Source organism: Loxodonta africana, chromosome X (genome assembly GCF_030014295.1).
Source record: "Loxodonta africana isolate mLoxAfr1 chromosome X, mLoxAfr1.hap2, whole genome shotgun sequence".
Classification (NCBI taxonomy): domain Eukaryota; kingdom Metazoa; phylum Chordata; class Mammalia; order Proboscidea; family Elephantidae; genus Loxodonta; species Loxodonta africana.
In genome coordinates, this window is record NC_087369.1 from 175,283,220 (window position 1) to 175,303,407 (window position 20,188).

Consider the following 20,188-nt stretch of genomic DNA (forward strand, 5'->3'; position numbering starts at 1 on the left):
GCAGAGACGGCGGCGAGCAGGCGCGCGGGCCACGTGCCACGCCACGGGCGGGCTGGACTCGAGAGGGGCGCAGGGTGAACAGACCCGCCGACCAAGCGAGACCGTGCCGCCCCCCCCGCCCCGCCCCTCCTTTTCGGGAAGGTGGCGGTCCAGAGAAGGTATGAGGAGGAGGAGGGGGCTCCGGCCGCGATGGCCCTGCACCCTCCGCCCCCAGGGGACGCGGCGGCTGCGCAGGGCGGAAGGGGGGGGCGGGGGAGGGGCTGGGGGCGGCACTGACCCGCTCCCCTGGTCGGGTTCCCAGGCCGTGGAGCCGGGCCCCTGGGAGTTGGCCCAGATTAAGCGCATCCCGCACTGATCACCGGAGGCCAATTCCGGGGAAGGTGGCGACATGCCGGTGGCCATGCTGCAGGACTGGTGCCGTGGGGAGCACTTGGACATCCAGAGGGCCCTGCTCATCCTGGGCATCCCTGAGGACTGTAGCGAGGTGGAGCTGGAGGAGACGCTGCAGGCGGCACTCCGGCGCCTGGGCAAGTATCGGGTCGTCGGCAGGATGTTTAGGAGGGAGGAGAATGCCCAGGCTTTTCTCCTGGAGCTGGCGCGAGACATTGACTATGCTCTGGTCCCCAGGGCAATACCAGCAAAGGGGGGCCCCTGGGAAGTGATTGTAAAGCCCCGCAACTCAGACGGCGAATTTCTCAACCGACTGAACCGCTTCCTAGAGGAGGAGAGGCGCTCAGTGGCTGACATGAACCGTGTACTTGGGTCTGGCCCCGCCTACCCGGCCCCTGGAATGGCCATCTCCCCTGAATTCTGGGCCTGGGCACAAACCCTGGGGGCGGCGGTGCAGCCTCTGCTAGAACAAACGCTGTACCGAGAGCTCCGCGTGTTCTCTGGGCACACCGTGTCCATCCCTGGGGCGCTGGCCTTTGACGCCTGGCTGGAGCACACCACCGACGTGCTTCAGATGTGGCAGGTGCCGGAGGGGGAAAAGAGGCGGCGGCTGATGGAATGCTTGCGGGGCCCCGCGCTGCAGGTGGTCAGCGGGCTGAGAGCGAACAACTCGGCAGTCACGGTGGCGGAGTGCCTGGCGGCACTGCAGCAGGTATTTGGGCCTGTGGAGAGCCGCAAAATCACCCAGGTGAAGTTTTGCAAGGCCCGCCAGGAGATAGGAGAGAAGGTGTCTAGCTTTGTGGTCCGTTTAGAACCCCTGCTCCAAAGAGCTGTAGAGAAAAATGCCATCTCCCGAAGGAATGTCAACCAGGCTCGGCTGAAGCAAGTCCTAGGTGGGGCCACACTTCCTGACAAACTCCGAGACAGGCTGAGGCTGATGAAGCAGCGGCGGAGGCCTCCGGGCTTCCTGGCCCTGGTCAAGCTCCTTCGGGAAGAGGAGGAGTGGGAGGCCACTGTGGGGTCAGAGAAGCCGGAGGAGCCTGCCGGCAGTGGGGATACTGCTCAGGTGAGGCCTGCCCAGGGCTCCCGGCGCAGGCGGGGCAGAGGCCACCGGCGGCGCCGGGGAGGGGCCCAAGCTGGCCCTGCAGGCCCAGAGGAACGGAGACGCCACACATTCTGCTATGGCTGCGGGGAGGATGGCCACATCAGGGCGAAGTGTAGCAATCCCCAGAACCTGCCCCTGGTCAAGCAGAAGAGACAGGCTACCGTGGAGTCGGGAAACGGGAGCTGGGCTTGGGACCAGGGCCAGCCCAAGCCCGAGCCCAAGTAGGCTCAGGAGACCAGGTCGACTCCCCCCTACACAGGCCAAGGAGACAAAAGAGACACTGGAAGAAGGGGAAGGGGAGCCCCAGGCAGACAGCAGGGGGCAACAGTGGAACCAGGGCTGAGCCCCCTCCCCCAGTGCCAGTGGGAAGGGACTCTGCTGACCAAACCACTTGTGGTTCCAGGAAGCCCAGGAGCAAGGCACGGAGGAGGAGGAGGAGGAGGGGCCGGAGACCACCCAGCAGGTGGGGGTTCAGTGTGATGGGTGGGGAGTCCGATTCTGGGACTGAAGAGGTCGCAGCTGGGGGCTCAGACCTGGGACTCAGCCCCTTCTTTGGGCACCCCCCTGACACCCACCTTGTGGACTCTGAGCTGAGGATGACCACTGGTCCCCAGGCCATGGGGGGCCTGGAAGAGCTTTCCTCAGGGCCACCACAGTTGGGGGTGGGACCACCCCTGCCACGAGGAGCCAGCGCTGGAGAGGGAGAGCAGCGTGGCCCAGAGGTAATGCCCTGGAGAGGAGACCACAGGGTGAACCCCGTCTTCGGGATATCTACACTGCCCTAGGAGAGCCCCGGGTAGGCAGCACCCTGGAGCTCCTGCGCCCCTGAGGGCAGCAGACACCCAGGTCCAGAGCCCAGTGCAGGCCAACCCTCTCCTGGCCTGCAGCCTGGAGGGTGTGGTGAGGAGCACAGACTGTCAGGAGAGGACCATGAGGCCAGAGCCCGGCTCAGGTGTAGGGGGCTCTGGAGGCCTGGTGGACCAGTGACCCCACAGCTGGCTTCCTGTCAGTGGGCGTGAGAGCAGCTTTGGGCAGGAGGAAGAGGAGGAGGAAGGGGGCTTGGGGGGGGTGTCTTTTGTTCTGCTTGTTTGTGCAGGACCATGAAGATGGGAGCAAACAGGCGAGGAGAACCTGAGACTTTCCTGGCCAACCAGACCTCCAGCATTTTTGCCACCCAGGCCACTGCCCTGGTCTGGGAGATGATAGGGGGAGGCAGTCATTTCTAGGGGGCCAGCTGCCTGGTCTCCCAAGAAGGGGACCCCCTTCACCACCCCTTGGGGTGGGCTGCCCCCTGTTCTGGGAAGCCCCCCTGTATCTCTGTAGGCCTCGTAGTTACCCACGTGTCAGGCGAATACCCACCCCCACATCCACCACCCAACCACCCACCCTTCCTGTGAAGAACTCTGAAACTGTGCAGCAGCCCGGGGGTGGAGGTTCTGGCCCTCATGCTGGGTGACCTCTTGGGCCTGTACCATGTGCCAGTGCCCGCCAAGGCTGGGTGGCTCCCATCCACTTAGTCGAGGGCTCAGCCTCTGCTTTCCCGGCATAGATTCCGGTCAAGTGTTGCTTGTTCTTGTGGAGGTGTGTGTTCTTATCTGAGCAGTTTCTCCCTGGAGACCCCAGCCAGTCCCGGAAGACAGCAGGAAAGATGGACGCGGGAGTGGCCACCCTCACCCTGTGAGCGACCGAGGGAAGGAAGAACGGACCAGGGACCGGGCAGGTCGTGGGGAGCCCTGCAGGGACTGTGCTTGAAGCTCCACCCCAGCTGTTGTTTGTGACTCAGTTTCTTCGACGTGATGATGTGTGCTCTGCTGTGTTTTCCAGTGTTCTTTTGTGACTGTCCCCTGGGGCCATGGGGCAGGGCCACACCCCATGGGGCAGGGCTGGGGAGGGGTCCCCCGAAGTGAGTGAACGTCGCCAGAGTCCATAGTCCTGATAGGAGGCGGAGCCTGGGTGCCCTAGGCAAGGAGAGGTGGGGAGGGCTGCAGTGGGGCAGGGGGGCTGAGGCTCCTCATTAGGGACCCCGGGAGAGGGAGGCTCTGTGGCCTCTGGTGGTGGTTATCCGCCCCCTCTGTTTTGATTCCCTTCCCTTCAATGGTTCCAGTTAAGTGTTTTCAGTAAATCTCATCAAGTGTTTCTGCTGAGTCTGGTCTCTGCTGTGGGCAATGGAGGGGAGGGCCTGCAGTGGGAGGGGGGCGGGGTGGGGGGCAGTGGCCTATGTTCAGCCACAGCTGCTGCTGAGGGACCACCAGGGACCTGGGTGTGTGCGATGCCAAGTGATGGGTGGGACAGGACAGGCTTCCTCAGCGCTGGTGGAAAGCACGGGGAGCTGCCCTGTGCCCCAAGTCCTGTCCAGGGCGCCCCAGAGAGCAGGAGGCTTCGCTTCCCAGCCAGCTCTGGGGAGCACCCTCCAGGTCGTTGGGGCCAGGCAAGAGGCGCTGGGCCATGGGTGGGGGCTGCCCCTGGGTGCCAGAGGCCAGGCTCTGTCCCTGAAGCCTGCTGAGCCCTGGGTGCTGCCCTGAGGAGCCCCCAGGTGGAGGGCCCTCTGGAGCACAGTGGCCCAAGGGGCAGTTCTGGGGGGCGTGGTGAGGGAGGAGGGGCTGGAACGGCAGCCGGCTCCACCCTCTGAGACCTACACTCTCACCTCAGGGGCTCGAGCCGCCCCAGCAGAGAGCAGCCCTCAGCCCACTGGAGGGGACTGGGACCTTTGGGAGGAGGGAGCAGTGACTGGGCCCCTGCAGGTGTGAGGGGGCAGCACTGTTGAGCCCGACATGGGGGTGTCCCTCGGGCCCAGCTCTGTCTGTGTCTACAGGCGTCCACCAGCCTGTCCGAAGCTGCAGAGGAAGGACAGAGCCCCATAGCAGCCCAGGAGCCAGGGCGAGCCTGGCACTTGCAAATGCAAATGCTCAGGCTGGGCCTGGGGACAGGGGGCTGTGGTCACTGACCGGAGGAGCCCTGGGGAGAGCTGGAACAGCTGGGTTGCAGGGGGAGGGGGAGGGCCAGTGGGGCCCTGGACACCCCCAGGCAGTGCAGGACAGGGAGGGGAGAGGGGTGGGGGGTGGCGCTTCTAGGAGTGGTGTGGGAGATGTCAGGAAGCCATGTGCTTTGTTATGCAGTCTCAGAAGTGCTGGTCCACTTCCCTAGCACCTCTGTTTCAAGCATACAGTTCAATGAATTTGGACAATCGCTCACACCTATGGGACCAGTCTCACTCCTCAAGATACAGAACATTTACATTTTCCCAGAAAGTCCCCTGGAGTCCCTCCCCAGTCAATGCTACCTTTCTGGAGGCAACCTAACCCTTTGAATTTCACTGGCCACAGATTATTCTTTTTCTGTTCTTGCATTTCACGTCAAGGGACTCACACACTACCACATTCTTGCGTCTGGCTTTTATGAGTCAGCAGCATGGTTTGAGATGCACCCAAGTCATTGCGAACGTCAGTAGTCCCCACTGCCCGGCCCTATTTTCATTGCTGGTGGTATCCCAGTGTAGGGATTGCTAGCAAGTTCTTTCTCCTTTCTGCTGATGGGCACTGGGGTAGCCTCCAGTAAGGGATATTATGATGAAGGCTGATGCAAACCTCCTCGGTTAAGTCTCTTTGTGCGCATTCACTTTCCTTTCTTCTGAGTAAGTAACTAAGAGCGGAAGGACTGGGTCAAAGGGTAGGTGTATGGTTAACTAGAAGAAACTCCACACGAAGAAAATATTCTTTGATGGTTACGAGAGGCGGGAGGGAGGGAGGGTGGGAGAGGGGTATCCACTAATTAGATAGTAGATAAGAACTACTTTAGGTGAAGGGAAAGACAGCACACAGTACAGGGGAGGTCAGCACAATTGGACTAAGCCAAAAGCAAAGAAGTTTTCTGAATCAACTGAATGCTTCGAAGGCCAGCATAGCAGGGGTAGGGGTCTGGGAATCATGGTTTCAGGGGACATCTAAGTCAACTGGCATAATAAAATCTATTAAGAAAACATTCTGCATCCCACTTTGAAGAGTGGCGTCTGGGGTCTTAAACACTAGCAAGCAGCCATCTAAGATGCATCATTTGGTCTTAACCCACCTGGATCAAAGGAGAATGAAGAACACCAAGGACACAAGGCGATTACGACCCCAAGAGACAGAAAGGGCCACATAAACCAGCGACTACATCATCCTGAGACCAGAAGAACTAGATGGTGCCCGGTTACAACCGATGACTGCCCTGACAGGGAGCACAACAGAGAACCCCTGAGGGAGCAGGGGAACAGTGGGATGCAGACCCCAAATTCTCATAAGACCAGACTTAAATAATGGTCTGACTGAGACTGGAAGGACCCCCGTGGTCATGGCCCCCAAACCTTCTGTTGGCCCAGGACAGGAACCATTCCCAAAGCCAACTCTTCAGGCATGGATTGGACTGGACAATGGGATGGAGAGGGATGCTGATGAGGAGTGAGCTTCTTGGATCAGGTGGACACTTGAGACTATGTTGGCATCTCCTCCCTGGAGGGGAGATGAGAAGGTAGAGGGCGTTAGAAGCTGGCAAAATGGACATGAAAAGAGAGAGTGGAGGGAGCGAGCGGGCTGTCTCATTAGGGGGAGAGTAATTGGGAGTATGTAGCAAGGTGTATATAAGTTTTTGCGTGAAAGACTAACTTGATTTGTAAACTTTCACTTAAAGCACAATAAAAATTAAAAAAAAAAAGGGAAAAGAAAAAAGAAGAAACTCCACACAGGTTTCCAAAGTGGTTGTGACAATTTCCCCTCCCATTGGCAATGCCTGAGAAGGCCAGGTTCCTGGTGCTTGCCCCACAACTTCATGTTGTCAGCTTTGAACTTTTAGCCAGTGCCTCATTATGGGATCTCATTGTGATATTAAGTTGCATGTGCATGAGAACTAATGATACTGAACACTTTTTCGGGGGCTGATCAAGCCATCCGTCTAGCTTCCTTAGTGAAGTACCTGTTCACGTCTCTTGCTCAGTTTTCAACTGGGGTCCTTGTTTTTATTTTAATGTAACATAAAATGTGCCATTTCAACCATTTTTAAGTGTATAATTCAGTGACATTAATTATATTCACCATGTTGCACAACCATCACCACTATCTATTTCCAAATCTTTTTCATCACCCCAAACAGAAACTCTGTACCCGTTAAACAACTCCCCACCTCCCTCCTCCAGCTCCTGGTAACCACTAATCTACTTTCGTTCTTTCATTTGCCTATTCTAGATATTTCATGTAAGTGGGATCATACAGTATTTGTCCTTTTGTGTCTGACTTCTTTCACTCAGCATATTGTTTTCAGTGTTCATTCATTTTGTATCATGTATCAGGACTTCATTTCTCTTCATAAACCAAAAACCAAACCCATTGCCATCAAGTTGATTCTGACTCATAGAGACCCTACAGGACGGAGCAGAACTGCCCCACAGGGCTTCCAAGGCTGTAATCTTTATGGAAGCAGACTGCCACATCTTTCTCCCGAGGAGAGGCTGGTGGGTTCAAACTGCTGACCTTTTGGTTAGCAGCCGAGTGCCTAACCACTGTCTTAGTTGTCTAGTGCTGCTATAACAGAAATACCACAAGTGGATGGCTTTAACAAACAGAAATTTATTCTCTCAGGGTTTAGGAGGCTAGAAGTCCTAATTCAGGGTGCCAGCTCCAGGGGAAGGCTTTCTCTCTCTGTCAGCTCTGGGGGAAGGTCCTTGTCATCAATCTTCCCATGGTCTAGGTGCTTCTCAGAGCTTGGACCCCGGGTCCTAAGGACATGGTCGTCGTTCCCCCCCACCCCCAACCCCAGCCCGTTTTTCATTCTTGGTGAAAGGAAGTCCCCCTGTCTCTGCTGGATTCTCTTTTTTATACCTCAAAAGAGACTGACTCAAGATGCAACCTAATCTTGTAGATTGAGTCCTGCCTCATTAACATAACTGCCTCTAATCCTGCCTCATTAACATCATAGAGGTTAGGATTTACAACACATAGGAAAATCACATCAAAAGACAAAATGGTGAACAATCACAGGATACCGGGAATCATGACCTAGCCAAGTTGACACATATTTATATTTTAAAAATATATTTTAGGGGGACACAATTCAATCCATAACAACCACTGCACAACCAGAGCTCCTTTTTTTCTCTTTATGGATGAATAATATTCCATTGTGTGGCTAGACCACATTTTATTTATTTATTCATCTATTGATGGACACCTGGCGGTCCACTCTTGTAAAGATTACAGCCAAGAGAACCCTATAGGGCAGTTCTACTCTGTCACATGGGGTTGCTATGAGTCGTAATCGACTCAACGGCACCTGACAACAACAGGTCTTCTGTACTTTCTTTCAGCAATGTTTTATAGTTTTTCAGTGTAAAAGTGTTTAATCTTTCTGTGTAAATTTATTCCTAGGTGCTTTTTCTCTTAGATGCTTGTGATGGTTAAGACTGTGTGTCAACTTGGCTGGGGCATGATTCTCAGTATTTTGGTAGTTGCATAATGTTGTGATCATTTCCCTGTTGAGATTTGATATGTGATCACCCACATGAACGGATCTGCTGTGAGTAGCCAATCAGTTGAAAGGGAGTTTCCTAGCATGTGTGACGTGCATCAAATACAAGCGAATATTCTGGCAAGGCTCGTGGGCTTTTTGCTCTCGCTGGATTCTGCAGCTGGCTCCTGTTCACCTGGCCTCTGGTTCTTGGGACTTAAGCTAGCAGCAGTTTACCTGCAGTCTTGCCTGCCGATCTCGGGATTCATTGATCTACACAGCCTGTGAGCAATAGTCCTGCTCTCTGACCTGCTGATCCGGGGTTTGCCAGCCCCTGCAGCTACGGATTTGGGACATTCCAGACTCTGTAAGAGCGTAAGCCATTTCCTTGATATAAATCTCTCTCTATATATTTATACGCTTTACTGGTTTTGCTTCCCTAGAGAACCCAGTTGTCATGGATTGAATTGTGTCCCCCAAAAATGCCTGTCAACTTGGCTAGGTCATGATTCCCAGTATTGTATGACTATTTTGTCATCTGATGTGATTTCCCTAACCCAGTAACCTGTGATTTCCCTACGCGTTGTAAATCTTATTGCTATGATGCAGTGCGATGGATTAGTGGCGGTTATATTGATGAAGTCTACAAGATTAGATAGTGTCTTAAGCCAATTTATTTTGAGATATGAAAGAGAGAAGTGAGCAGAGAGGCATGGGGACCTCATGCCACCAGGAAAGCAGTGCCAGGAGCAGAGCGCATCCTTTCAACCAGGGTTTCCTGAGCAGAGAAACTTCTAGACCAGGGGAAGATTGATGATACGGACTTTCTTTCAGAGCCGACAGAGAGAGAAAGCCCTCCCTGGGAGCTCATGCCCTGAATTTAGACTCGTATCCTACTAGACTGTGAGAGAATAAATTTCTCTTTGTTAAAGCCATCCACTTGTGGTATTTCTGTTACAGCAGCACTGGATGACTAAGCCACCAGCCTAAGACAATGCTATTGTAAATGAAATTGTTTTCTTAATTTCCTTTTCAGGTTGTTCATTGCTGGTGTATAGAAACACAATTGATTTTTGTGTGTTGATCTTGTACCCTGTAACTTCGCTGAATGTATTTATTAGCTTTGGTAGCATATGTGTGGACTCTTTGGGATTTTCTATATATAGAATCATGTCATCTGTGAACAGAAATCATTTTACATCTTCCTTTCTGATTTGGATGCCTTTTATTTCTTTTTCTTGCCTAATTACCCTGGCTAGAACTTCCAGTACAATGTTGACTAGCAGTGGTGAAAGCTGGAATCACTGTATTGTTCCTCATCTTAGGAGTAAAGCTTTCAGTCTTTCATCGTTGAGCATGATGTTTTTTGTTTATTAAGGCAGGGGCTACAACGGGGTTTGACTTTCCCTGCCATGCTGGAGCAAAGAGCCCACCATGATAGCATGATACTACCCGAGTTGGGAGAATCAGACTTACACAGAGCCCACAGGTTTTCGGGACGTCGGCTTAAGGGCAGCCTGAAGGAGAAAAGATGCCATTGCAATGGAGCTGGACCAGACCCACTAGGAGCGAGCAAAGGCCTGAGCTGCTACGAAGGGTAGGACACCTTTGAACCTGGTCAGAGAGGGCCGGTCCTTCAGTCAAGTCTGCACCTCCGTGTGATTGGGATGTGTGTGTGTGTATATGTGGGTGCGTGCGCCCCAAGGTGGTTCGCCTCCACTGAATCCCTCCTGGACCAGGTGCCCCTCGCCTGGGACAGCGACAGGAGCACACCTGGATGGGGACGACGGCGAGGGACAGGGAAGGCAGGGGAAGGAGCCCCAGAGCCCCCCAACTCCGCCGCCGCTGCCCAGAGCAAAGCGCTGGCGGGCGCCCTTCACAGGGTACCCCGGGGTGCAGCCCACCCCCCGCCCCCCGGCCACGCCTGCACCCCAGAGGATGTCCGGGGCGACAAGGGTTCTAAGCCAGGCTGGGCCAGGGGAGGGCCTCGCCTGAACCAGCGCCCCCTGGGGGAGGGGGCCGGTGACGTCACCCGCGGTCTGGGGCGCCTGAGGCAACTACAGCCCCGCCTCGTGACCTGCGCGCGCCAATAGCCCAGCGGTCTCCTGGGCGACGCGGGGGTCCGCACCGCTCCGCCACCGCCGCCGCCGCCGCCGCCGCCGCCCCGCCCCGCGTCCGCACTGCAGAGACGGCGGCGAGCAAGCGCGCGGGCCACGTGCCACGCTGCAGGCGGGCCGGACCCGAGAGGGGCGCAGGACGGACAGAGCTGCCGACGGGCGAGGACGACAGACAGACGAAGTGAGACCGCGCCGCGCCCACGCCCCTCCTGCCGGGAAGGCGGCTACCCAGAGAAGGTACCAGAAGGAACAAGAAGGAGGAGGGGGCTCCGGCCGCGTCTGCCCCGCGCCCTCCGCCCCTGGGGGGACGCGGCGCCCGCGCAGGGCGGGAGGCGGGTGGCCGGGGAGGGGTTGGGGGCGGCACTGACCTGCTCTCCCGGTCCGGTTCCCAGGCCTGCTCCGCGCCTGGAACTGAGCCGCGCCAGGCGCCATGGCGGTGGCGATGCTGCGCGACTGGTGCCGGTGGATGGGCGTGAGCGCGCGCAGGGGCCTGCTGGTGTTGGGCATCCCGGAGGACTGCGAGGAGGCCGAGGTGCACGAGGCCCTGGAGGCCGCGCTGTGGCCACTGGGCCGCTTCTCCGTGCTCGGGCGGGTGTTCCGCGAGGAGGACAACGCCGCCGCGGCCCTGGTGGAGCTGGCCCAGGAGGTGGACTACGCGCTGGTGCCCCGAGAGGTCCCGGGCAGCGGGGGGCCCTGGCGCGTGGTGTGTGCGCCCCGATGCTCGGGCGAGGAGGTTCTGGGCCGCGTGTTCCACTTCCTCGAGCAGCAGGGCCAGACGGTGGAGAGTGTGGCTGGCGCCCTGGGGCTGGGGCTGCGGCGCGTGTGCTGGCTGCGCTCGGTCAGCCAGGCGGTTCAGCCCTGGGTGGAGACCGTGCGCTACCAGCGCCTGGGCGTGTTCTCTGGGCGCGAGGAGCCGGGCCCGGGGGAGGAGCCCTTCGAGGCCTGGCTGGACCACGCCAGCGACATGCTGCACGTGTGGCAGGCGGTCTCGGAGAGGGAACGGCGGCGGCGGATACTCGAGGGCCTGCGCGGCACAGCCCTGCAGCTGGTGCACGGGGTCCTGGCTGAGAACCCCGCGCGCACGGCGCAGGAGTGCCTGGCCGCCCTGGTTCAGGTGTTTGGGGACACGGATTCTGAGGCGGCCACGCGGCTGAGGTGTCTGACCGCTCAGCAGAGGCGGGGCGAGCGCCTCTCTGCCTTCGTGCTGCGGCTGGAGGTCCTGCTGCAGAAAGCCATCGAGAAGGGGGCCCTGGCCAGAGCCTCGGCCGACCACTTGCGCCTGAGGCAGGTGCTCACCAAGGCCACCCTCGTGGAGCCGCTGGACGAAGCGCTGCGGAAGCTGAGACTGGTCGGGAGGGCCCCCAGTTTCCTGGAGATGCTGGGGCTCGTCCGGGAATCTGAGTCGTGGGAAACGACTCTATTCAGGAACGAGAGGGCCCAGGCAGAAGAAGGGCCTGGGCCCGGGGGCCGGGCAGAGGCCAGAGCTAACCCTGGGGCTGAGGGTGACAAGGCGGTGGTGGTGGAGGGGGGCGGACATGTCCCTGCCCCTGCCCCTGCCCCTGCCCCTGCCCCTGCCAGCATAGGGCAGGCAGGGCCTGCAGAGGCCCCCGGAGCCAATGTGGGCAGCGCCCCAACCCGGGTGGGCAGTGTTTCTGGGGCAGGCCCGGGAGCCCTAGGCTGTGGGCCGGAGGGCCCTGCCCAGGCAGGAGACCCAGAGGCCATGGAGGCCGAGGAGCCCCCCGACGAGCGGCTCCAGCCCATCTTGGAGGAGTCAGAAAACGAAGGCGAGGCTGGCGACATGAGCCTGCCCGAGTCCTCCTCGTCGGACCAGTAGGCTCAGGTGGCCCAAGGACCGCAGCAGGGCAGAGGGAAGGGCCTGCCGGCCACCTCCTGCCCCCAGGCCCCACCCCCTCCCGCTGGGGCGTGCCACCCCCCTCAGTCCTTCCAAGAGGGGGAGAGGCCCCTCCCTGTTGCAGCGCCACCACGGAGCCCCAGCCCCACACCTGCCCAGAGGCACCCTGACCAGGAGCACCTGGAGACGTCCTCCCCAGCTCCTGTCTACTCGGCCAGGGGCTCAGCCTCTGCTTTCCCAGCATAGATTCCAGCCAACTGTTGCTTGTTCTTGTGGAGGTGTGTGTGTTCTTACCTGAACAGTTTCTCCCCGGAGACCCCAGCCCAGTCCCGGAAGACAGTGGGAAGGACGGACGCAGAAGTGGCCACCCTCACTCTGCGAGCGACCGAGGGAAGGAAGAACGGATCAGGGACCAGGAGGGCTGTGGGGAGCCCCGCGGAGACTGTGCTTGAAGCTCAACCCCAGCTGTTGTTTGTGACTCAGTTTCCTTGACGTGGTGACGTGTGCTCTGCTGTGTTTTCCAGTGTTCTTTTGTGACCGTCCCCTGGGGCCATGGGGAAGGGCCACACCCCATGGGGCAGGGCCGGGGAGGGGTCCCCCGAAGTGAGTGGACGTTGCCAGAGTCCATCGTCCTGACAGGAGGCAGAGCCTGGATGCCCAGGGCAGAGAGAAGTGGGGAGGGCTGCAGTGGGGCAGGGTGGGGAGGGGGGTGGCTGAGGCTCCTCCTTAGGGACCCCAGGAGGAGGGAGGCCCCATGACCTCTGGTGGTGGTTATCCGCCCCCTCTGTTGTGATTCCCTTGCTTTCGGTAGTTCCGGTTAAGTGTGTGTCTTCAATAAATCTCGTTGAGTGTTCCTGCTGAGTCTGGTCTCTGCTGTGGGCAATGGAGGGGAGGGTTTGTGGGGGGCGGGGGGGGGAGCAGTGGCTCGTTGTGTCCCCAGGGCACTCAGGCAGTCCCCCCCCACCCCACTCCACCCCTGCCAGGATCAGTTGGGGAAGACGTTGAGGGGAGGGACACTACAGCAGGCAGGAGCCAAGACCCTAATGTTACTCACTGGGCTGTGGTGCCTCAGGGCCTCCCAGAGAGGATCACCGAGATCACACGTAAGGTCCTGGTGGTCGTGAGGGCAGACACCCCTTGCCGAGGCTCCCCTGAGCCTCCCAGGGCGGGGGGTGTGCTTGCCAGCCTGCCTGCCCGCTCACCTGTGCGCAGTCTACACCTGCCAGACCATCGGTGACAAGCATCACTCTATCCACCAAGGGACACTTGGGGACCTGGGGGTGTGTTATGGTGACTGACACAGGGATGGGACAGGCTGGGCTAGTATGGTGCTCATGCCCTGTCCGGGTGAGGGGAGATAGAAGTGCATTGCCTATCCGGGGGGTGTGCAGTGGCTGGTACCCGACACTAGACTCAACATTGATTCCGACTTATAGAGACCCCATGTGACAGAGTGGAACTGAACCATAGGGAAGCAGATCACCAGGTCTTTCTCCTGCGCAAAGCACCAACCTTTTTGTTAGCAGCCAAGTGCTTAACTATTAAGAAATGTAAATTGTGACAGACTATTTAGAAAACACCGTGACTCTTTTTAACATTAAGACTACACATACTCTTCAATCCAGGCATCTCACTTCCGGCAAATTACCCTAAGGAAATAAAGTCCCAGTTTTTTACCTGAGATTATGGAATCCCTGACTGGTGCAAGTGGTTAAGTGTTCAGCTACTAACCAAAAGGTTGGCAGTTTGAATCCACCCAGAGGTGCCTAGGAAGAAAGGTCTGGTGATCACAGCCATTGAAAATCCTGTGGAGTGGGGTTCTCTGCTGAAATACATGGGTAGCCCTGAGTTGGACTCAAGATTATATGTTCATTTTAGTGAGTATTATTTTATAGTATGTTTTGGTAAGGATAAATGAGAAGACTGAATGACAGTGAATAAGGGACTCGCTGAATAGCCCCTTGGAAACCACTGAGGAGGAAGGCGCTGAATTTGCTTCACCAGTCACATGGAGTGAGAGCAGACGTCCCCTGAGGATTAGGGTGGCTGGCAGTTCCGGCTCTAGGACCTTGGAGTGACTCCACCACTCCTGGCTGTCCCTCTGGGAGGGAGGTAGCTCTGCTGTGGGGTCCCTGGACAGGCAATGCACTTCTATCTCCCCTCACCCGGACAGGGCATGAGCACCATACTAGCCCAGCCTGTCCCATCCCTGTGTCAGTCACCATAACACACCCCCAGGTCCCCAAGTGTCCCTTGGTGGATAGAGTGATGCTTGTCACCGATGGTCTGGCAGGTGTAGACTGCGCACAGGTGAGCGGGCAGGCAGGCTGGCAAGCACACCCCCCGCCCTGGGAGGCTCAGGGGAGCCTCGGCAAGGGGTGTCTGCCCTCACGACCACCAGGACCTTACGTGTGATCTCGGTGATCCTCTCTGGGAGGCCCTGAGGCACCACAGCCCAGTGAGTAACATTAGGGTCTTGGCTCCTGCCTGCTGTAGTGTCCCTCCCCTCAACGTCTTCCCCAACTGATCCTGGCAGGGGTGGAGTGGGGTGGGGGGGGACTGCCTGAGTGCCCTGGGGACACAACGAGCCACTGCTCCCCCCCCCGCCCCCCACAAACCCTCCCCTCCATTGCCCACAGCAGAGACCAGACTCAGCAGGAACACTCAACGAGATTTATTGAAGACACACACTTAACCGGAACTACCGAAAGCAAGGGAATCACAACAGAGGGGGCGGATAACCACCACCAGAGGTCATGGGGCCTCCCTCCTCCTGGGGTCCCTAAGGAGGAGCCTCAGCCACCCCCCTCCCCACCCTGCCCCACTGCAGCCCTCCCCACTTCTCTCTGCCCTGGGCATCCAGGCTCTGCCTCCTGTCAGGACGATGGACTCTGGCAACGTCCACTCACTTCGGGGGACCCCTCCCCGGCCCTGCCCCATGGGGTGTGGCCCTTCCCCATGGCCCCAGGGGACGGTCACAAAAGAACACTGGAAAACACAGCAGAGCACACGTCACCACGTCAAGGAAACTGAGTCACAAACAACAGCTGGGGTTGAGCTTCAAGCACAGTCTCCGCGGGGCTCCCCACAGCCCTCCTGGTCCCTGATCCGTTCTTCCTTCCCTCGGTCGCTCGCAGAGTGAGGGTGGCCACTTCTGCGTCCGTCCTTCCCACTGTCTTCCGGGACTGGGCTGGGGTCTCCGGGGAGAAACTGTTCAGGTAAGAACACACACACCTCCACAAGAACAAGCAACAGTTGGCTGGAATCTATGCTGGGAAAGCAGAGGCTGAGCCCCTGGCCGAGTAGACAGGAGCTGGGGAGGACGTCTCCAGGTGCTCCTGGTCAGGGTGCCTCTGGGCAGGTGTGGGGCTGGGGCTCCGTGGTGGCGCTGCAACAGGGAGGGGCCTCTCCCCCTCTTGGAAGGACTGAGGGGGGTGGCACGCCCCAGCGGGAGGGGGTGGGGCCTGGGGGCAGGAGGTGGCCGGCAGGCCCTTCCCTCTGCCCTGCTGCGGTCCTTGGGCCACCTGAGCCTACTGGTCCGACGAGGAGGACTCGGGCAGGCTCATGTCGCCAGCCTCGCCTTCGTTTTCTGACTCCTCCAAGATGGGCTGGAGCCGCTCGTCGGGGGGCTCCTCGGCCTCCATGGCCTCTGGGTCTCCTGCCTGGGCAGGGCCCTCCGGCCCACAGCCTAGGGCTCCCGGGCCTGCCCCAGAAACACTGCCCACCCGGGTTGGGGCGCTGCCCACATTGGCTCCGGGGGCCTCTGCAGGCCCTGCCTGCCCTATGCTGGCAGGGGCAGGGGCAGGGGCAGGGGCAGGGGCAGGGACATGTCCGCCCCCCTCCACCACCACCGCCTTGTCACCCTCAGCCCCAGGGTTAGCTCTGGCCTCTGCCCGGCCCCCGGGCCCAGGCCCTTCTTCTGCCTGGGCCCTCTCGTTCCTGAATAGAGTCGTTTCCCACGACTCAGATTCCCGGACGAGCCCCAGCATCTCCAGGAAACTGGGGGCCCTCCCGACCAGTCTCAGCTTCCGCAGCGCTTCGTCCAGCGGCTCCACGAGGGTGGCCTTGGTGAGCACCTGCCTCAGGCGCAAGTGGTCGGCCGAGGCTCTGGCCAGGGCCCCCTTCTCGATGGCTTTCTGCAGCAGGACCTCCAGCCGCAGCACGAAGGCAGAGAGGCGCTCGCCCCGCCTCTGCTGAGCGGTCAGACACCTCAGCCGCGTGGCCGCCTCAGAATCCGTGTCCCCAAACACCTGAACCAGGGCGGCCAGGCACTCCTGCGCCGTGCGCGCGGGGTTCTCAGCCAGGACCCCGTGCACCAGCTGCAGGGCTGTGCCGCGCAGGCCCTCGAGTATCCGCCGCCGCCGTTCCCTCTCCGAGACCGCCTGCCACACGTGCAGCATGTCGCTGGCGTGGTCCAGCCAGGCCTCGAAGGGCTCCTCCCCCGGGCCCGGCTCCTCGCGCCCAGAGAACACGCCCAGGCGCTGGTAGCGCACGGTCTCCACCCAGGGCTGAACCGCCTGGCTGACCGAGCGCAGCCAGCACACGCGCCGCAGCCCCAGCCCCAGGGCGCCAGCCACACTCTCCACCGTCTGGCCCTGCTGCTCGAGGAAGTGGAACACGCGGCCCAGAACCTCCTCGCCCGAGCATCGGGGCGCACACACCACGCGCCAGGGCCCCCCGCTGCCCGGGACCTCTCGGGGCACCAGCGCGTAGTCCACCTCCTGGGCCAGCTCCACCAGGGCCGCGGCGGCGTTGTCCTCCTCGCGGAACACCCGCCCGAGCACGGAGAAGCGGCCCAGTGGCCACAGCGCGGCCTCCAGGGCCTCGTGCACCTCGGCCTCCTCGCAGTCCTCCGGGATGCCCAACACCAGCAGGCCCCTGCGCGCGCTCACGCCCATCCACCGGCACCAGTCGCGCAGCATCGCCACCGCCATGGCGCCTGGCGCGGCTCAGTTCCAGGCGCGGAGCAGGCCTGGGAACCGGACCGGGAGAGCAGGTCAGTGCCGCCCCCAACCCCTCCCCGGCCACCCGCCTCCCGCCCTGCGCGGGCGCCGCGTCCCCCCAGGGGCGGAGGGCGCGGGGCAGACGCGGCCGGAGCCCCCTCCTCCTTCTTGTTCCTTCTGGTACCTTCTCTGGGTAGCCGCCTTCCCGGCAGGAGGGGCGTGGGCGCGGCGCGGTCTCACTTCGTCTGTCTGTCGTCCTCGCCCGTCGGCAGCTCTGTCCGTCCTGCGCCCCTCTCGGGTCCGGCCCGCCTGCAGCGTGGCACGTGGCCCGCGCGCTTGCTCGCCGCCGTCTCTGCAGTGCGGACGCGGGGCGGGGCGGCGGCGGCGGCGGCGGCGGCGGTGGCGGAGCGGTGCGGACCCCCGCGTCGCCCAGGAGACCGCTGGGCTATTGGCGCGCGCAGGTCACGAGGCGGGGCTGTAGTTGCCTCAGGCGCCCCAGACCGCGGGTGACGTCACCGGCCCCCTCCCCCAGGGGGCGCTGGTTCAGGCGAGGCCCTCCCCTGGCCCAGCCTGGCTTAGAACCCTTGTCGCCCCGGACATCCTCTGGGGTGCAGGCGTGGCCGGGGGGCGGGGGGTGGGCTGCACCCCGGGGTACCCTGTGAAGGGCGCCCGCCAGCGCTTTGCTCTGGGCAGCGGCGGCGGAGCTGGGGGGCTCTGGGGCTCCTTCCCCTGCCTTCCCTGTCCCTCGCCGTCGTCCCCATCCAGGTGTGCTCCTGTCGCTGTCCCAGGCGAGGGGCACCTGGTCCAGGAGGGATTCAGTGGAGGCGAACCACCTTGGGGCGCACGCACCCACATATACACACACACACATCCCAATCACACGGAGGTGCAGACTTGACTGAAGGACCGGCCCTCTCTGACCAGGTTCAAAGGTGTCCTACCCTTCGTAGCAGCTCAGGCCTTTGCTCGCTCCTAGTGGGTCTGGTCCAGCTCCATTGCAATGGCATCTTTTCTCCTTCAGGCTGCCCTTAAGCCGACGTCCTGAAAACCTGTGCGTCACACACACACACACAGACAGCCACACATAGCTCCCCTCCCCCCCCGCACACACAGCCACAGACAATGTTCACAGACAGTGTTCGGACCTGGGGTGACCACCCCACCTGTGTGCACAGCAGGCCTAGGTCACCATGTTCTGTGTGCTCTAGCTGGCGAAAGAGCTCCGGGATAGCCTGTCTTGGCTGCTTGGGGTAGCATGGGTGTCACATGTCCCCAAAGACCACTTTCTGCCTTTCCCACGGGTCTGCCTTTCTTAGGGGTGGCAAGGCAGGAACCGAGTGGGCCCTGTGTCTGGCTTGCTTTCTTTGAGAATTGGGGGGAGAAGGTCTCACAGAGTGTCCCAGAGCATTGTGGTGTGTGCGTGATAGCAATAAAAAAACAAACCCTTTGCCGTCGAGTAGATTCCGACTCATTGCGACCCTATAGCAATAGGTTGGTGCTTAAGGAGAACTTACAGCATCAAGGTTAGGAAGTGTCTCTTTTTGACCCTGACTGCTGAACAGCCCAGTTCTCCACTGGCCCCTTAGATCCAGCTTTTAGCCTCCCCGGTCTCTTTGTCTGGCCATAAGCTTCCACAGGCTCCTGGGTAACCAGGTCAGCTCTCTCCTTCAGACTTGCCATCCCCCATGACCGCTCTCACCTGCTGGACAAGACTTCTCTGGTTTTCCTGGCAGGTTGACTGGCTAAGCCCAGGTGTTCCACCCCTCCCCCATCATGACAGGTGCAGGTGACCCCTTCTGGGCTAGAATAGCCGTTCTGAGCGACACCTCTGACTGGGGCTGCACCCAGGCTGGGTAGATATGAACAAACCAAAACAAACAGAATAAAAAATGAAACCTGTTGCTGTCTAGGTGATTCCATTCATGTGTGAGAGTAGAACTGCTCCATCGGGTTTTCTTGGCTGTAATCTTTAAGGGAGCAAATTGCCAGGCCTTTCTTCCACAGCACTGTTGGGTGCATTTGAACCACCAACCTTTAGGTTAGTCGCCAGGAGGAAATATGAGCAGTGGCTAGTAGTTTCATTAACTTTTGAAGGAGGCTCTTCTAAATGACATAATTCTAATTGATACTCTCTGTTTTTGCCAGCCCTGTGGGCTTTTACGTTCTGAGCTGATGCACCTCAATAGAATTTCAGGATGAGTGAGGGGTATGTATGCCTTTCTTCTGTGAAGGGGGAGAAAGGCAACTGGGACCAAGGCTGGGGGATCGAGGGCGTGCATGACCACACAGCCAGGTCTAGGCAGGAGTGCGCCCAAACGGGAAATCCCCAGAGAGGAAGAGGGACCCTGCTCCCCTAACCGCTGGAGTGCCCTTGCCTGCCCTCAGAGGTGCATGATTGCTGTCATCCAGAACTGCTCTCATCTTCGCCATGCCAAATCGTCTTGGTTCTTCAACCAAGTCCTTAAAGCCGGGCTTTGGTCCATGCAAGTGGCCAATGGACCCAAAATTAAGTCAGGCTCTGTTCCCAGGCAATGCCCCCTACAGAAGCTTCCCTGCCCAGCCCCACCTCTCCTGTTGCCATAGGTCGGGGATTGAGTACCCTTTCCCTTGCAACTCCCTGATCCTTGTAACTCCCCGAGGACAGGGTCTGTGTCAGTCCTGGCTCCCTGTTCTCCGGTCTCCAGCTCAGGGCCTGGCCCATGGAGGACATTCAGCCCTGAGCGACGCCCACAGGACAACCACAAGGCAGCCCAGGTCCTGCCTGCGGAGGAGACGCTGGAGCCTCTGACTATCTCCCCCCTCCACACACACGAGGCAGGCGACTGGACCGCCTGAGCGCCGTCTGTCCAGCTCCTGCTGGTCGCCAAGACCTCATTTTCGAGGTCCCCGCCGCTGCCTTCGCTGCCGCGCCAGTCACTGGTGGGGAGGTGGCTCCTGCGTAGACCAGCCTTCGTCGGGGCTGCGGACTACAACTCCCAGGATCCTCCAGGAGGGGGCTCAGGCGCCCCCTGCGCACTCGGGAGACAGCGGTGGCCAATATCCCTTTCCGAAGGGCGCACAAGGGGGCGCCTGTGCCCCCGGGGCACGGGCGAGGAGTCTGTACCCCAGAGACGGGTCCACCGCCTCGGAGGAGCATGGGAGGTGGTGACCGTGGTCGTGGCGGCGGCCGCTTCGCGGAGCGCATGCGCTATGCGAGCCCTGGGCCGGCGCGGTGGTCTCCGTAGGCCACCGTCGAACAGGTGAAGGTTGAGAGGTCACCCCGCCGGCCGGCCGTTGTGTGAATCGGCCGGCCTGGGAAGCCGGGCTG

The 20,188-nt window shown here is 59.8% G+C and overlaps 3 protein-coding genes across 3 annotated transcripts; 2 read left to right on the top strand and 1 right to left on the bottom strand.

The window, feature by feature from the left end:
- The first annotated feature begins 388 nt into the window (after nucleotides 1-388).
- PNMA3 (PNMA family member 3) lies at nucleotides 389-2,888 on the top strand. Its single transcript, XM_064278150.1, has 2 exons — nucleotides 389-1,633; nucleotides 1,755-2,888. The coding sequence occupies exons 1-2, from the start codon at nucleotides 389-391 to the stop codon at nucleotides 1,836-1,838; spliced, it is 1,329 nt and encodes a 442-aa protein (XP_064134220.1). The 3' UTR covers nucleotides 1,839-2,888.
- Nucleotides 2,889-10,516: 7,628 nt separating this feature from the next.
- Nucleotides 10,517-11,920, top strand: PNMA6A (PNMA family member 6A). The gene has a single exon (XM_064278496.1). The coding sequence runs from the start codon at nucleotides 10,517-10,519 to the stop codon at nucleotides 11,918-11,920; it is 1,404 nt and encodes a 467-aa protein (XP_064134566.1).
- Nucleotides 11,921-15,468: 3,548 nt separating this feature from the next.
- LOC135228957 (paraneoplastic antigen-like protein 6B) lies at nucleotides 15,469-16,872 on the bottom strand. Its single transcript, XM_064278497.1, has one exon. The coding sequence runs from the start codon at nucleotides 16,870-16,872 to the stop codon at nucleotides 15,469-15,471; it is 1,404 nt and encodes a 467-aa protein (XP_064134567.1).
- Between the last annotated feature and the right edge of the window lie 3,316 nt (nucleotides 16,873-20,188).

What these genes read in the sequence shown, in the direction of transcription:
- PNMA3 (XM_064278150.1), top strand. Translation starts at nt 389, where the DNA reads ATGCCGGTGGCCATGCTGCAGGACTGGTGCCGTGGGGAGCACTTGGAC. An exon ending in ATCCCCAGAACCTGCCCCTG is followed by an intron (nt 1,634 to 1,754) that starts GTCAAGCAGAAG and finishes CCCCCTACACAG; the next exon opens with GCCAAGGAGACAAAAGAGAC.
- PNMA6A (XM_064278496.1), top strand. Translation starts at nt 10,517, where the DNA reads ATGGCGGTGGCGATGCTGCGCGACTGGTGCCGGTGGATGGGCGTGAGC.
- LOC135228957 (XM_064278497.1), bottom strand. Translation starts at nt 16,872, where the DNA reads ATGGCGGTGGCGATGCTGCGCGACTGGTGCCGGTGGATGGGCGTGAGC.